At 43.1% G+C, this 16399-nt stretch overlaps 1 protein-coding gene across 1 annotated transcript in view; it reads right to left on the bottom strand.

Moving 5' to 3' along the window:
• LOC120601048 (homeodomain-interacting protein kinase 2) overlaps positions 1-16399 on the bottom strand; it is a gene marked incomplete at its 5' end in the record, with an annotated part of 47044 nt that overhangs the window by 14064 nt on the left and 16581 nt on the right. The window contains 3 exons of the mRNA XM_039860661.1: positions 5444-5725; positions 8394-8573; positions 11252-11394. Coding sequence (XP_039716595.1) covers positions 5444-5725; positions 8394-8573; positions 11252-11394 — 605 coding nt within the window. The remainder of the gene's footprint in view (positions 1-5443; positions 5726-8393; positions 8574-11251; positions 11395-16399) is intronic.

Raw genomic sequence — 16399 nt, 5'->3', positions numbered from 1 at the left:
ACAGTTGATTGCTTTCCACCAGACTTACATGCGAGAGAGGGACTATGTGCTCCCAGCTTAAAGTCATTAGTGAGAACCAAAATATCTACGTTTTAAATTTGGTGCTCATATTCCATTCAGATTATATTATCCACACATTTATATGCATGTGTACGTGTGTATATATATACACACATGTAATAACACTATTAAAGTCATTTTTTACACTATTACCTTCTAGAGAAATCAGAAACAGGGCCCAGAAAGAACCATGAATAGCCGTCTAGTCGGTCCTCACCCCATCATACACAGCGGAAGCATGTGCTTGTTTTCCACATTCTTCTGCAGATCACACTAGGTCCACCACCCACCAAGCCCGGCTCTGCCCTGTGCTAGCTAACCCTCTCTCACCCCCTCCTCCCTCTGCCCTGTGGACGGCAAAGAGGAAACCAGGAGAATGTCAGCGATGGCTTTGTAATGCGCTGAAGTGTTGGGACGAGCTGTCACATTGTACGCACAGCACTGTACAATGTCTCTTCAAAACACAGCCCCCTAACCACGCTACTCGACCATTGGCCTGTTTGCAAGAAAGCCCTGTAAACAGGATGTGGTGAGGCTGGCTTGACAGAACACCCTCCCATCTCCTGAGTCGAGGAATATGACTGAAATCTCGTTCAACTGTGGGGAGTGCTGTAACTGAAGACTGTGAAACAATGAAGCCCCTTCAAATGACATCGTAGGTCCACGTTCTCTGTTCCCTCACTCAGCTTGAATCCGATGCCTCCACAGCACACTGTGTTGGCTCTCGGTAGCTTATTAATCAACAGCAGGAATGAGGTGAGCCTCCTGGTTGTAGGTAGCAATCGAAACGAATTTCATTTTGGGTTCATTTTGCCCAAGTAATAATAAATGTGTGTGTTTCTTCCCCTTCTGCTAACCGGATGCAATTTTTTCAGGCCAAAGTCTTTGGAGCGACAGTTTATCAGTTTCCTGTGTCTTTTCTAAAATAATTTCTCCAGATTTTCAATTTAGTATAAAGAACATGTTGGATCAAATTTTTAAAATATAAACATTTGTAGAGTGATCCAAGAACCTACTTCCACGTCTAAAAGACTGAGTGACATTTTTGGATCAATTTTCTTGCAGTTTACATTTTGGTATCATTAGCTGTAATATTCTGAGCAGCTGCTGACACATGCGAAGTGATGCAGAATGTGGCAGTGTCCTGGTGATCTAAGGAAAACAAAACCCGTCCACTAGAAACACCCAGGTAATCGAATGAATGAATGAATAAATAATGGAGACTGGACGAAACGATGTCTAGCTGATCAGCTGCAATGGGTCCCTTTGGTCACATAATTTAAAAACTACCCTTAGGACCAAAAGTTCTGCGATGTGGTCTCAAAAGACAGTTGCATCGCAAGGCAAGGTTAGCAGAGGGTGTGAATAAGATGCGTACCTGTAAACTTTGTCCAAGGCGATTTTAAGGGAGAAAAGATGGCTTATTCAACATGAGTAGGCAGTTAAATGCTCCTCTATGCAAAATCATTTATAAATATATTTAAAACAAGACTGGTTTTACTAACTTAACCCCAGAAAAATATGTTTAGTTTGTTTTCTGTCTTTATGGGCTCATTCTCGAGCCATGACTACAGGGTCCCCTAGTCCAACAGCAACTCACTGGGAAGGAGACCGCTGGGTCTTTCTCGGCCTCTTCACTTTTAAAAAATGTTCTCAGAGAATTAGAAGACCTGATTTCTGCCCTTCTTGCTGCTTGAGCCCCAGTGCTGACAGATGCCTGGCATCCAGCTGGGGCTCTGTGGATGACGCTCCGGTCCCCATAGCCCTGGCCTGTTGCCCTGCACACAGTGGTTACAGACGTGTGGGCATGGTGGTGGATAGAGGAAGGGGCAGGGCAGAATTTATATTAGTTGAATTAATGACTGAAGAGAAATCAGTTATTTCTGCCAGTAACTAAGACCGCCAATTCTGCTATTTAGAACTTTTATTGATTTGGGTGAGCCGCTTAACTTTCCTGGGGCTCAGTTTCCTCTATCTGGGATCAAATGGTGAAACACCTGGCAAATGTTTGTTGATCCCTCCCCTTCAACTCGCTCACTTCCAGCCTGCCCCCCAGGCTCAAGTCATCCTTAGAAGTGGGGGCTGCTGACCATCCTTCTGCTCTGGCCACCAACAGTGCCACATACTGGGGGTCAGGAATAGTAACTGTGCCTTGGCATTCCTCTAAAAATTCTAGGCAATGTTATCTGGTCCTGGAGATTTAGTGACACCTGCAATTAGGTCTAAAAATGTGCGTTTACCATAATTGGTCTCACATTGGTGCTAAAAGACACATTAGTGGAGGAGGCACTGCCACCGGATCCTGCACTCACTACCCCCATGAGCATCGCCGGCCCCCGCACTCTGTGGCTGGTATTGAGGCTGAGACCCACAGGGGAGTAGTCAGTATTCCAGGCAGAGTTACAGGGCCAGCCCTGGAAACTAAACATGCCAGACTCGGGTGAGCAGCCAACAGGCAACGGGGTCGTGAACTCGGCAGATCAGAATCTAGATGTTCAGGGCACAGGAGAGATCGGGTTTGGGCACAAGAGAGATCAGAGGCAAGGAGGGAGGTCTCCGCCATTCATACTGAGTGCTGATGACCTACAGAAGCTTCTAGTGAAGAGTGGCCGAGTGGCTACCCATTGGGTTGCGTTTGGGGGTACAGACTGATGCTTTCTCATGAGCTCCACGGTACCTCTGACAAAGCTGACCACCTCCATCCAAGAGAAGCCCCCAAAGCCCCCTTTCTGTTCTGAACTCCCTTCCTTCCTTGCCTCCTGTCTCTGACCAGCTGCCCCCGCGCTCCTGTTCCTATCCCACCTGAGGCTCTGCACACCTCTCACCCCTGCTTCTCCTGTTTGTCCGCCCCTGTCCGGACCTTCTGCCTTAAAAAGCCCCGTCTCTGCTGCTGTTTCCACAAGCTATTTTCCCTTTGCATCCCCATAGCCCTTTGCTAGTTTTTATGGGACTGATACTCTGTTTTGTGTTATAATGATTTGTACAAGTCCTATCTTGCAAACCTCCTGAGGACAGAGACTGTCCACATTATTTATGTAACATCTGCAGTTCCTAGCATAATGTCTTACACTAGTGGGGCCAATAAATATTTACCGTGTTAAATTTTACGATAATTCTTATTTCTAAGAATAAATAATGACAAACTCCCTCCATTTTTCTCTTATTCCAAAATATAGTCACAATAACACGATCACGTTACACAGTTGTTTCTCTGTAAATAAAACAGCTACTGGTTTTAGTTTTATCCTACTCAGATTCAAATACATTTTCTTGTCTTCCGGGGTCTTATATAACACTTTTTTAAGTCAACGGTCATTTGATCGTTCCAGAAAACAATATCGTTTCATCCCATAAGCCTCCGGTCACAACTGTCGACAGCTGCGACCCTGCACGACGACTCTCCGGTCTCAGTCTGCAGCTCCCCCTACGTGTTGTACCGTCCCTGGTACATTTCATTATCCTGCACAGGCAGGAAGTCCCTGCATTTTTCATTTTATGAAGCTCTGGGGCTCAGTGGCCCATTGTCGCTACTGGTGGCTGTTCCTCACCTGTGTGCCTGACCCTCGGCTTCTCCCCTGCCCTCTCCTAAGTCTCGAGTCGTTTAGATCTTGGTCCTCGCATGCTGCCCCGCACTTCAGTTCTGTCTCTTTCTGGGTCCTTGGGGACTGCTGCGGGAGCAGGCTGTGCTTCGGCTTTGCTTAGCGCTCGTAGCCCTGGCAGCTCTGATTGGTGGAGAGACGCCACCCTCATCTTCCTTTTCCTCAGACGTGCCAGGCAATTCTCTCCTGAGCATATGCGTCAAGAGCCCGTGTCAATTCAAATCTCATACTTCAAAAATGATATTCCAATCTAGTCGACTGTCATGTTTTTAGATTGCTTCTGCTTTCTTCCAGTTCTGGCAAAGGGCTGTGCGAGGCTGTTGGGCGCATCTTATGCCCAATGCTTCGAACGAATGCGTGGGCTGGCTGCTCCAGGCCAGGGTCCCTCTCTCTTTGTGAAGGACCACCTGAGCCCGTAATATTCCTGGTCCGGGGGACACGAGGAACTGGGGAGGTCGGAGTATTGACTCAACTTGGGGTTGTTATCAAAAAGGAAACAGGCTAGTCCTGGAATAGGCAGGTGGGGAGCGAAGCACTGTGCCTGGTCTCCTGACCCTGTGGCCCCTCCGGCCCCTGGAACAATGCTAGGACCAGAAGTGCGCCTTTATATTCTTCTCTGAGACACACTGAGGATCAGGCTGAGCCATTAGTTGAGGATAGAGGACACTTGAATGAGACATACACTAGCCTTATCATAAAAAAACAAAATACGAGTTCATTATGAAGATGGGAAGGGAATGCTCACGCAGGAGTAACTACAGTGAGAATGTTTTACTCTATCTGTATATTTCATAATGACAAGTGTGGGAACTTATTATCTAATCAAAAGGGTTTGTGATGACTAATTAATGATTTTGCATCCAATCAGGAATAATTCACGTCTTATTGTGAATGTTAAGCTTTGCTTTGGTCATGCGGTGCGTGCTGACTGGCAGCGCTGTGTCGGGGGTGGAAGGCCTCCCTTTCCTGGTCCTCGGTCCCAGTGCAAGGAGCCAAAAGGCTGGGGCATGCGGCTTTGGAACTAGAAGGTCCCGAGGCCCCAGGGGTACAGAAGGCCAGGGGACAGACTGTTCTGGAGGGGCAAGTTCTGGGGGCTATCAGTCAGCCCAAGTGCAAACCACACTCTGCTCAAGTCTGGCTGGAAAGCATAGGAAAAGAGACTCTGGCGCCGGGGTTAATAGTCTTGGAAATATAATAAACATTTCTTCCCTCTTCCCAGCAAGCACACAGAGAGTAAAATGAGTTCTTGCTACTTTGGAATAAACAGTAATGCTCTCTGGGTGAAGAGCCAACTGGCAGTTTGAAAGATTGAGTTAATCAGGCACAGAGAAATTTCTGATTAATTGGACAATTATTTCGAATTCTGAGAGAGCCAAAGCAATATTAGAGAAATATTCTGACCAACTGGGAATAAATTCAATAGCCTGAGGCAGAGCTTTTTAAGCTTACGAGGGTTGAAATACACAGGCATTGTGTGCTTGATTTTTATGGTCTCAAGTCCCCCAAATGCATAGCACCTATAACTATTTTTTAAGACCAAAGTGACTCTAAATTATGTTGACTTTGAACAATTATGGAAAATCTGTCAGACATTCCCCTGAAATCAGTTTAAGACTCTAGGACACGGCATAACCACAATTTAGGGGCCAGGAGAGAGGGACCATCATGTTTGATGATGAAAAGCGGCCCAGATCCACCAATAGTTGTCTCTCTGTGGGAGCCTGCAGCCACAGCGCACCCCTGACCCGGCCCTTTCTGGAAGTGTGAAGATGGCAAGGCCTCACCTGGTGGGGGCGTGCTTCTGTTCCTCCTCCTCATCAGTGTCGCTGCTGATGGTGATGACGCTGACCGTGGGGCTGGGGGTGTCAGGAATGACAATCGTCTGCCGCTGCCGCTCCCTGGTGGTGCTAGAGGCCCCGTCACCCCAGCCGCACGTGACGGAGGAGCTGCAGGCCGGACTGCTGTGCACTAGGGCGCAGCGCGGCGGTGTGTTCTCCTTGACGCGCTTGGACCGCTGAGGGGAGCTGATGGCCTGAGAGGAGGACACCTCGCAGGTGGAGACATTTCTGTAACGACAAAGCCACACGGTCTCAGAGAGGAAGTGGCTGCCTCTAGGGAGCTTTCTTTCAGGTAGTTGCTACACAGAAGGGATGCCAGCCTGAGCTTCTCAGGATCTGGTTCCATGCAGGACCAAGGGAGCAGGCAGGGCTCTAAGGAGGTGAGGGACTGTGCCCAAGGACCGCACTGGCCTTATGGGATGGATGCAATGCCCAGGATCTGAGAGTGTCTGCCCCAATGCAGCCCCGTCTACAGGGTCAAGGCTTGACTTCCTAGGCTGCACCTTGTCATCCTCCCAAACGTACTTAGGTTTTGTTTGAGAGAGAGGTAGAAGAAACAGTATTTGCCACATAAAGCCTGAGTTCCTTGCTCACGGCTGGTTTACCATTTGATAAACTAAAGCACTCATCTGTTAAGAGTTTCTGGATCTAAAGGATCTAACTTTGGTGAAAGTTTAGTTTTTCATCCTTTCTCCTCTGGGAAAGGGACGTGACCGTAAAAGTACCTGTGTATGCATAATTAAAAAACAACCTTTCCCCCCTGGATTTTGACACCTGAGCGCCACAAGAAGCTTACCAGTCTGTTTCAATTGTAATGAAAAATTGGAACAAGGGTAAGAGGAAAAGGTGTGCTTAAAAAAGGACCCTTTAATCTTGATTTTGATAAACTCAAAATTCCTTACCAAAATAGTCAATGTAGTTTCCAATAATTTTAGGGAAAAAAATACTTTACCTTTTCCCCTCCCCATCAACCCTTGCTGACCTTGGTCATATCTATACAGCAAGATCAAAGCCAACCTATCATGAAACCAAAGACTCTAATATTTCCTTAGAGATTCTACAACCTTCTAGCTAAGGGATGGCAGTAAGATAAAAATAATTCCATAAAGGCAAATTTCAAAAGTTTTCTATTTAGTTGGTATCAGATATGTTGCTTGTTCCTTTTTGGAGGGTGGTAATAAGTTTTACTGATAAGACTATATCACTGTTTACCATAAGCCTGAATATTTTTTATGGCTAATATGTTACAGTTTTGAGATTATGTTTTCGCTACTCCAGCAGTTAAAATATCTCCATTGGCATTATTAAAGAAAAGTATGCCTGGCTGCACTACCTAACAAGGGAGAGAATTCTGGCCTTTCAGGCTGTTTTGCCTAAGGCACTGGTCTTAAAAATAGGCAAATACGTAACTTCACAATAATTACATTGATCTTGAAATGCACTGGTAACGAGCCTCAAAAAGCCAGTTGGGTGGCGAGCAGGCAACGGAGGGACTTTTCAAAATTTGGGAGGCTAAGCGTTCTTGCTGCTCCTACCTGGCCAAGGTCAGCCCTAAGTCGGACCAGTGCTCTGTGTGATTGCCTATCAAGCTGCGCATGACAGAGCATGAGGATTGAGATGGTGGCCTGCGTTGCTGCCCAATCCAATGACATGCGTGTGTTATCACAGAGCTGCTGAACAGAAGCATTTTGGAGGCCTGCCACTGATCTGAGATGAATTTCCCTGAGTTGTCAGCAACACCCAAATAGGGAATCTTGAAGATTGACAGCTTGAGGGAATCGGCTGCCGGATTAATCTCTGCATGGGAAAGAAAAAAAGCAGGCCTCATTGCTGGTGCCTGGCTACATGAGGAGCAGGAAATCAGACTTTACTGGACATTTTATATACTGGACTTCTCTAAAGTAACCTATTCCAAATAAGCAGTTGAGTACCTCCACGCCAGTGCCGCTGAACGGGAATGTAGAGTGATTCTGCAGCAACACAATCTTGATCTTGCGTGTTTTTTTTTTTTTTGGGGGGAGGGTGCTTGGAAATCTTTATTTTTTGAAAAAAGTCAGGTTTATTGCAGTATATATATAGTAAAAGTCGCCCTTCTGAAATGTTTGATGAGTTTTGACTGTATGACGATGTGACCTCTACCACAATCTGGACACAGAACTTCTTCATCCCCCCTCAAAAGTTCCCTCATGCTCCTTCCCTGTCAATCCCCTCACCTCCTACCCTAGTCCCCCCGACAACTCCTGAGCTGGTCTCTGTCTCCACAGTTTTGCCTTTTCCAAAATGCCATAAATACGGAATCATATGGCATGTGGCCTCTTGTCGATCTTGATTTGTAATAGTTCACTGAGATGAGCCTGGATTTAGAGGGAATGGCCGAGATTACTGTTCTGCTGGTTGGTGTCTAGGACTAACAAAAACCATTGCTTAGATTTAAGCAGCCTACATGGGTTATATTTCCGACCTTAGATTTCAAAAAAACAAAAACAAAAACAAAAAAACACGTGGTTCTAATATATTTAAAGAAAAGTTATTATAGTTTCCGAAGTAGAACTTCAGAGGTGAGTCTGGGAATTTTCTAGACAAGTGGAAGGTGTAGAATCGCTCAAGGCCCTGGCACGGGGCGCTGTGACTAGGATGCTGTCAAGGCTGGTAGAGTGGTGAGGCAAGAGGCAGGTGGGCACCTTGCACAGGCCTGAGAACGAGCATCTCCTTCAAATCCTAGCTCTATCCACGTGGCACAGCGGTATCCGCGTGGTACGCTGCGTTCCGCCGGCTATTCCCTGTCCCACGCCAGGGATTGAGCATGTGCGGGTACTCCCCAACACCGAGAGGTTTCTTTGACGTTGTCAGAGACGCCCCGAGGTGTCCCGCCTCCGGGGAGAGGCTCACCACCTACCTTGCAGAGGATTGATGCTGCTTATTCTTCCGGGAGGAGGTGGTGCTGGTTGGCTGCTGCCTCATCACGTGGGCCACGCCCACATTTAAGGGCTGGGCGGCTGGAAGGGTCACATGACCAGTCAAGAGTGCAGGCTGCTGCATGATGGGATTGTAATGGTTGCCGTGAGCATGCGTGTTCCTGAAAGGGAGGTGGGAAAACAAGGCTCTTTATTTTGTAAATACACGGCTTCTTTTTAAGATAAAGGTGTCTCCCCAGTTAAAAGCCAAATTAAACTCATAAGTTGGTTTTCTCATTAGCCCGTGGGATTGTTGAAGAGATGAACCTAGCCAGGTGAGCTCATCAGGTAAGCTTCCCAGGTGCAGTTAAGAGCTGTTCTGAAGGAGAGGCAAGAGCACAGTTTGTTGGGGAGTGAGAAAGAGGACTTTTCGAGTGGGAAGAATGCCAGGTAAGGGGGCTCGGCTTAAGTTCTGGGCAGAGCTGATACATATTCTCTCCAGCTTTTAAAGCCCCTGACTGTGCTGTGTATTTTATTATAGAATTTACAAATGGCCTTCAATGGATTCTTCTACTTTGTGAGGTAGGCTGGATATCTTAGCAATACTATTTTATAAATTAGGAAATTGTAGTTTATGTGAAAACCAAACTCTGAAGACTAGGGGCCATATGTTTTTGGTGTTAGGAAATGTTAACGTTCTTTTGAATTCTCTCAGGTGGCTAACACAATGCTCAGGCATGTTAGCAGCTGACCAATTAATTACATGCTTGCTGAATGAACAATTAGATTAATTGAAGGTTGACCAGACATGCATAGTTTGGTAGCACATCAAAATCAATAATAGTCACACATGTTGATAGAAATACTGGCAGCCATTGTACTGAATATGGGTTATGTTTCAAAAGTTTTTATGATCTGGGTTGTATAGAGGTCAAAGGTTTGTTTTCCCACCGAAATATTAAAAGTGGTCATTAATTCAGAGACTTGCCCATAAAGGCCCATTTAATACATTAAAAAAACGATAGAAGAATTTATTTGAATTTTGAAAATATTATAAAATTTATCTTTGCAAGCTGGAGAAAAGGATAAATAGGACAAAAAGAAAGGGGGACACTTTTGTAGAGATTTTGAGTCTTTTGGACATTTACACAGACTTTAGAAACAGATGTTATAGATCCTTTATTTTGTCATTGCTATTTCTTCTACAGACATGGCTCTCTTTTCCCTTTGATACAGGTCTAGCATTGGTACTTCTCTCATGTTTATTAGCCATGATTATGGATGTTCTTTGGTCCACACGTGAAATGGAGAAAGAAATAGTGTAGGCTCCAAGTGTTTTCTGCGATAACCAAGAAAGAGATAAGAAGAGGTAAGGAATAAGAAAATAGGCATGAATGAGTATGTGAGCATTGACGAAATGAAATGAGCCATAAATGTTGAAAGACAAAGGAAAAAATGAGTGTAGCATCTGTGTGGTCTTTTAGGAGAAGAAGGAGTGAGGAAAAAAACAACTGGTCCAACAGCTTTCCGCTTGATGGTGGTTCCTGCTGAGCCACAGAGGGAGGTGGTCTTGCTGAGCATGAACTGGCGCCCGTAGGGGAAGGGAAGATAACATTTATTTAGGTATGGTACATGTTAAATACAGGATAAGTGCTTTGTATTTTATCTTAATTAATATTATCCCCACTCTACCGAAGAAGAAACTGAGGCTCATAAAGGTTAAAATAACTTGCTCAGGTCATGCAGAGCCAGAATCGAACCCAGCTTTACCTGGTTTGAAAGTGCTTCGACTGAGTGAGAAGTGACTGGGGCATGGGAAAGAGCCTATGTACGATCTTCGCTAGTCAGAAAATTGGATGGAGGAATGGAGGAAGCTGCAGTTGAGGCTTAACTGGGGCTTCTTGCTCTACCCCTCTGTGTTTTACTGAGAACTCCGCATTCACGATAGTCTTTTAGGTCAGAAAAAGCACTGCGTGGAGGCCCCATGGTTGATATGGAGCCTTTCAGAGGGTGAAGGGTATGACCTGCCTTGATGTTTGGGAAGAATGAGAGAAGCCCAAAATGTCTCTCAGGAAGCTGGGGACAACTTGGGGTGTGCCATTTGGCTCTGCACTGGTGAAGGGAGGCATTGTGATAGTGTTGGGATGGGGTGGACGGGAGGTACAAGGAAAAGTGGAAAGTGGCCATAAAAACAACAGAATGATGTGTGGGTAAGGAAGCCAGCTAGTCGGTTGGGGGAGGTTCTGGAAACATGCAGAGGATGTGGCATGCTGGTAGTTGTCAGCGGATGCCTCCGGGGTCTGTGGAAAGTGGACTTTAATCTATAAGATATGATTATTAAGCGAAGAGCCGCACTCAGCAAACATGTCAGAGTCTGCCATTTGAAAGAAACCCTGTCTGTCAAGCCTGCCCCGGGAGCTGAGAAGACTCCAGCGTGCCCGTGTCTCAAAACACCTTGAGAACACTTCCGAGAATTGCTGAGGAGCCTCAGGGACTCTCCTCTGCATTCTTCCACTGGTAACAAATCTTTGTTTTTTAGGAGTGGAATTTAATTCTGAGAAACAATCGAAAATCATCCAGAGCCACGTCCAGTGAATTACACTGGTGATTAAATGACGTAACTGAATTCTGAGTTGCAAGTGACAATTGACCATAAAATAATGAAGCTGATTTTCTTGTTTTCTGGTACATATATTTAAAAATTACCTCTCCTTACATCGTAGTCATAGTCCACACAATATTCCTTTTAATTTAAAGCACTTTCTACGAATCCGAGAATTCAGGTACAGGCCAGCCCGGCAGCTCTGCAGGTTAGCAGTGGCCCTGCCTCCCAGCCCAGACACGCTTGCCGTCTGCTTACCTCCAGTCGGCCAGTTGCTGGGTGCCTGCCATGGTCTCAGGAATCACAGTTGCATGCTGCACTGATGTATGGGTGGCCACTCCAGTCAGCTGCTGCCACGCCGGCGGAAGCAGGATCTGCTGGGTTCCACTCGGCCAGGCCTGCTGTAGAGCGGAGGGCATTTGTCGTCACCATGTTTGTTAATCACATGATCAATCCGAATGAGTCTAGCACTTATTCTGTGCTAGACCCTGTGATGGATGTGAAAGTGGAGACCTGGTCTCTGGCCTCAAAAACTAAGTTAAGGGGAGATCAAATGAACATACATGAACTATATAGAAGGTAATATGTACATGGGCAGAGTTGTATGGAATTCGTGAGTGTTGAAGAATGACTTATTTATACATGTGCTGTAATGAACAATGCTCAAAGTTTCCAAACGTTCATTTATTGATTCATTCTGTCACACAACTATGTGCAAGAGATTGAAATAGCTAAATGGGGCCATACAAGGGTAACTCTTTGCCTTTTAAGATGTTTTCCATCTAGTAGCCTTTATTTAATATCTTACCTTTTGTTTATCAGTTAGAATCTAGAGTTCCAAACTGTGTTATCCTTAGAATTCTAAGTTAATATAATTTTGACATCACCAAATTCCTGGTACTTGCCTGCATCTGAGAACAAGCAAGTGTGAAATAAAATTCTTAGCTAGGACTTTAAGCTTAACTGAGAATTTCCTTGACCCCTCAAAGTAAAAATGAAAGACAGAAAGCCACAGCTTGACTCTTCATAAATATTAAGATTTTTCTAAAAAACCTAAAATGAACTTTCCCAATTCCTCCTTGAATAGACTTACTGAGGTGTGTGTGTGTTGTGTTGAGTTGTGTTTTATCTTAATTAATATTATCCCCACTCTACCGAAGAAGAAACTGAGGCTCATTAAGCTCTCTCTATCCTCAAATCATGATTCTGTTTGTCTTTGGTCATTAAATGATTTGGACTGAACACAACTGTCCAAAGTTGGACTTATAAAGGAACACAGGTCAGGAATTTAAAGATTTGGGATCTCAGTTATATCTCTCTCTCTTTCCATCAGGCTGGACATGACCAACATTGGGTAATTTATATAATGTAGTGTTCTACAAACTGTGTATGTGTTTCATATGCATATTTTGGCTCATATGCACAAATAAGCACTTCTGGAAATTTGAATCAAGGCTTAATAAACAGTGACGGGTATAAAAATGATATGACCACATTTTAGATCTGAATGGACAGTTCACCACCTGGTCCATCCTTCTCACATTGCAAGATGAGGCTCAGTGAGATCTCTTATACTTTTTGATAGTGCCTGTTTGCTTATTGATCTGTTTTGATATAGGCAGAAAGCTCAGGGACCACGTATTATACAGTAAGTGCTTAATAAATGTTTGTTGATAAAATAAAGGAGCACTTCTACCAAGGTAGTTAATTATAGTTAACTGTATTTCAGGTTTACTGAATTCAAACACAGTAAGCAGAAAAATAATTGATTAAAATAGTTACAAGTTCAAAATGTTAAACGAATAACAATTTCATTGGCAATAAGATTGCTATTGACTTTGAAACTCATTTCACATCTCATGAAAAGCATGTGTTTTGGCTAATGTCATTTTAAATAATAAATCTTGATATCAAACTAAGGACATCATTTTCTCTGATCTCCCTAAAATGGATATTAACATTTTACATCAAAGAGATGGGGTCAAAGGCTCTTTTTTACCTCTTTCACTGATTGATATATTTAACTCCTTTGAGATGACACTTCTTCAGACATTTTATAATTTAATACTTTATAAGATTAGAGCTAATATTTCTTGATGCATATTGTGTGCCAAACACAGAGCTAAGACTATAAATCGATTTTCTTAAAATGAATCTTGTGAGGTAGGGACTACTCTTTCCTCCCATTTCTCAGATGAATAAACTGAAACACATGAAGGTTAAATAACTTGTTCAGAAATATGGTAAATTAAACATATATATTTACTGCTGCCTCTTTCTAAACCCAACTAAAATGATAGTGAAGGAAGAAAAAAATTATATAGGCCCATAAGGACAAAAACAAAACAAAACAAAACCGAAAACAAAAAAAAAGGGAGAGACAATAACAAAATCTTAGAGACTGGAAAACAGAAGGATAATTACTGAGTTAGCAGACTGAAGGAATCTAAGGTCAAGTGTGCATATTAAACCATGAGATTCCCTCACCCGTCAGCTCCCAGACATCTGGTATATAGGCTCCACCCCGAAGCAGGAGGCTGGAGGAATTCTCTCTAGGGAAATTGACTAGTTCAAGAGGAAAAATTATAGATAACATTTGCTGATCAGGGGATCTTCCAGTGAAAATGCTGGGCTCACTCCTTATCATTCTATGGAGAAGCCCACATTCAACAATCCCTTTCCCCCAAATCTTTCTAATTAGTTTTTTAGCGCTTCAGTCTTAAATATGAATGATTAGCCAAGGATCACCACTATTAAAGGAAACTTCTAACATGAAAGAGACAAAAGCAAAAAAAAGGAACTCAGAGGAAATAAAAACTGAAGAAAATTTCCAAATATCTAGAATTGATATCATCACAGACTTAAAATTATATCTATATATACATCTCCAAGAAACAAGATCATATATAGGAATATATCTACATAGCCATATCTATATTCAGAGAACAAGAAAGAACTCTTGAAAATGAGAACTATGACAATGGACATGAACAATTCTATAGAAGGTATAGAAAAAAACGGAGAAAATCTCTCAATAGCACAGATAGAATATATATGAGAAAATGGGAAAAAGAATGAAAATCAGAAGATCCATTCAGAAGTACAAATACCCAATTGATAAGAATTCTACAAAGAAGGAACAGAGACAATGGAGGGGAAGAAATTAACAAAGAAAAAAATAAAAAATCCCAGATAAAAAGGTAAATGGGGCGTGCAGGACAATGTATGAAAAAAGACCCCCAAGAAAATATTATCATGATATCTCAGACCACCATGGAAAAAGAGTCTGAGAGCTTTTAGAAAGATATCAAACACAACATGATCAGAAAGAGAGAAAAAAAATCACAGACACTGAACTTTTTAATATGCTCAAACACATCAACACATCAAACACCGTTTATAGCTCTCGAAGAGTTTGGGGCTGAATAATAATAGATATGAGGGAACTAACCTAAGGAAAAAACGAGACAACCAATATCTCCAGGAAAAGCGAGTTGTACAGGAAAGGAAATATAATCAGTATATTATGAAGCTCAGCTGAGAAGAATATTATACAATATTGATGAAAATAATTATGTAAATAATGCAAAGTGGTTGAGTAAAAAAATTACATGGGAGGACAGAAGAGTGAGTGAAAGGGAGAGGGAGCGAGTGAGCACATGACCACACTCGTGTGTTGGGGGGGTGAGGTGGGTTAGGTAGCTGAGTCTTCATCTTCCACAGTAGGAAGTCAATTGGTACCTAAAATGGAAAAATCAGTAAAAAGCATTTCGAGCATGTTATTTAGAAACATGGAGCTAAATAACAAATGAAAAAGTTAAATATTATTGTTTTGGGGGAGTGTATGTTGGGGACGGGATAGAGCGGGAGACGACTATTTTAAGTTTATGGTGGCAGGTAACTTTAAAAATTATGTATTACTTTGAAAAAGAAAAGAAAAAACTGCCCTAAAGTCATACAGCCAGTAAGTGGTGGGGCTGGCATGTGAACACGGGAATCCCAGAGCCCACGCTCTTGGCCAGTACACTACTTCTCCTTATGGAGATGCCACACAAAACTTACGGCTGTATTTGGGATCAGGCACTGGAGGTAACTGCGTAAAATAGTATGAGAAAGTCTTATTCATTAACAATATCAGGTACCGAGCAAGAGAGAATGGATATTAAGACTAGCTGCTGAAAATGTTACCAAAGGAGATTTGAGTGAGAAGCCCTGAAGTTTTGTATTTTGGTCAGTTCAAAAAGTTCAAGCCAACAGTTTGTCCTTAGGGAAAACACTGAGTGGGGTTCCGTGATGAGCTGATTCAGGCTAGAAGAATGTGAACAACTTCTTCATGGGAGGGCGGAGCCTACAAGGATCTGGCAAACAGACATCGCCACATCTTGGGGGACCTTGAGTTTCTGTTCCAGCCTTGCTGGTCAGAGCAGGTTGTGGATCCTGCCATTTGAAGGGTGAGATAAATTCAATAGTGTCTCAATCAAGAACTCTACTTCCCATCTCTCCACTTTCACCAACTCATTCACGATTTCTGATGGTGGTCAAGAGGCCAGCTCTGGCTTGGGGCTTGCAAGGACAGAGGTGTCAGCAGCTTTTCAGCAGAATTGAAAGAGCATTACTGTTAAGGAGATCCATAAAGATCATTCTAGTGTCACTGAAATAAGAGGGTGTGATTACACCTTCTCCTACCATGCACACATCCTCGGGATGCCCCAGAGAGACGGGAGGGACATGCTGGGAGGTGGAGGGAAAAGGGCCAAGCAAATAAAACTAGCAAGAGGAATGGATTCAAACGACTCTGCCTCTAACCTTTCACATATAATATACTTAAAAAGGTTTGAACATTTAGATAAAAAGAATGATGCCAAGTTTTTGGATATATTTAAAGTAGATACTAGTATTTGGGGGTATATTTAAAGTATTTGGGGGATATATTTAAAGTAGATACTAGTATTTTCTGCCTGAAACCTAGAAATTTACCCAGAGAAAAATGAAGGCATCAGTTTAAATGATTAATTATTGCATTTTTTTAAATAGCTACCACACTAGTGTCTATAAGTTAGCTTATTTTTGTCCTTTGAAAGGAACCATTAAGAAATTTCTAGGAGAGTGCTCCATCATAACAGGGTAACATTGGCATGGATTAAGTGACAAGCAGAGCGAAAAAGAAAAAGCAAGCCACAGACAAAAGACACGACATGATGCTGGACAGGGCAGGAAGTTTTTTACTAAGTAGATCTTAGAAATCCTTGCACGTGAAGACACACTCGTCTGCCATCTCCTGTTTAATGGCTACGTGGCATTCCATTTCATGCACCCATCAATTTAACAAATCTACCGATGAACACCCAACCCTTCCCTGGTATAAACACCATAGCAACTAAAATCCTGTAATACACTTTTTGTTCA

This window comes from Pteropus medius, unplaced genomic scaffold, assembly GCF_902729225.1.
Source record: "Pteropus medius unplaced genomic scaffold, Ma_sr-lr_union100, whole genome shotgun sequence".
In the NCBI taxonomy this organism is placed as follows: domain Eukaryota; kingdom Metazoa; phylum Chordata; class Mammalia; order Chiroptera; family Pteropodidae; genus Pteropus; species Pteropus medius.
Note: the sequence above shows the minus strand (reverse complement) of the source record. Positions and strands in the feature narration are given on the sequence as shown.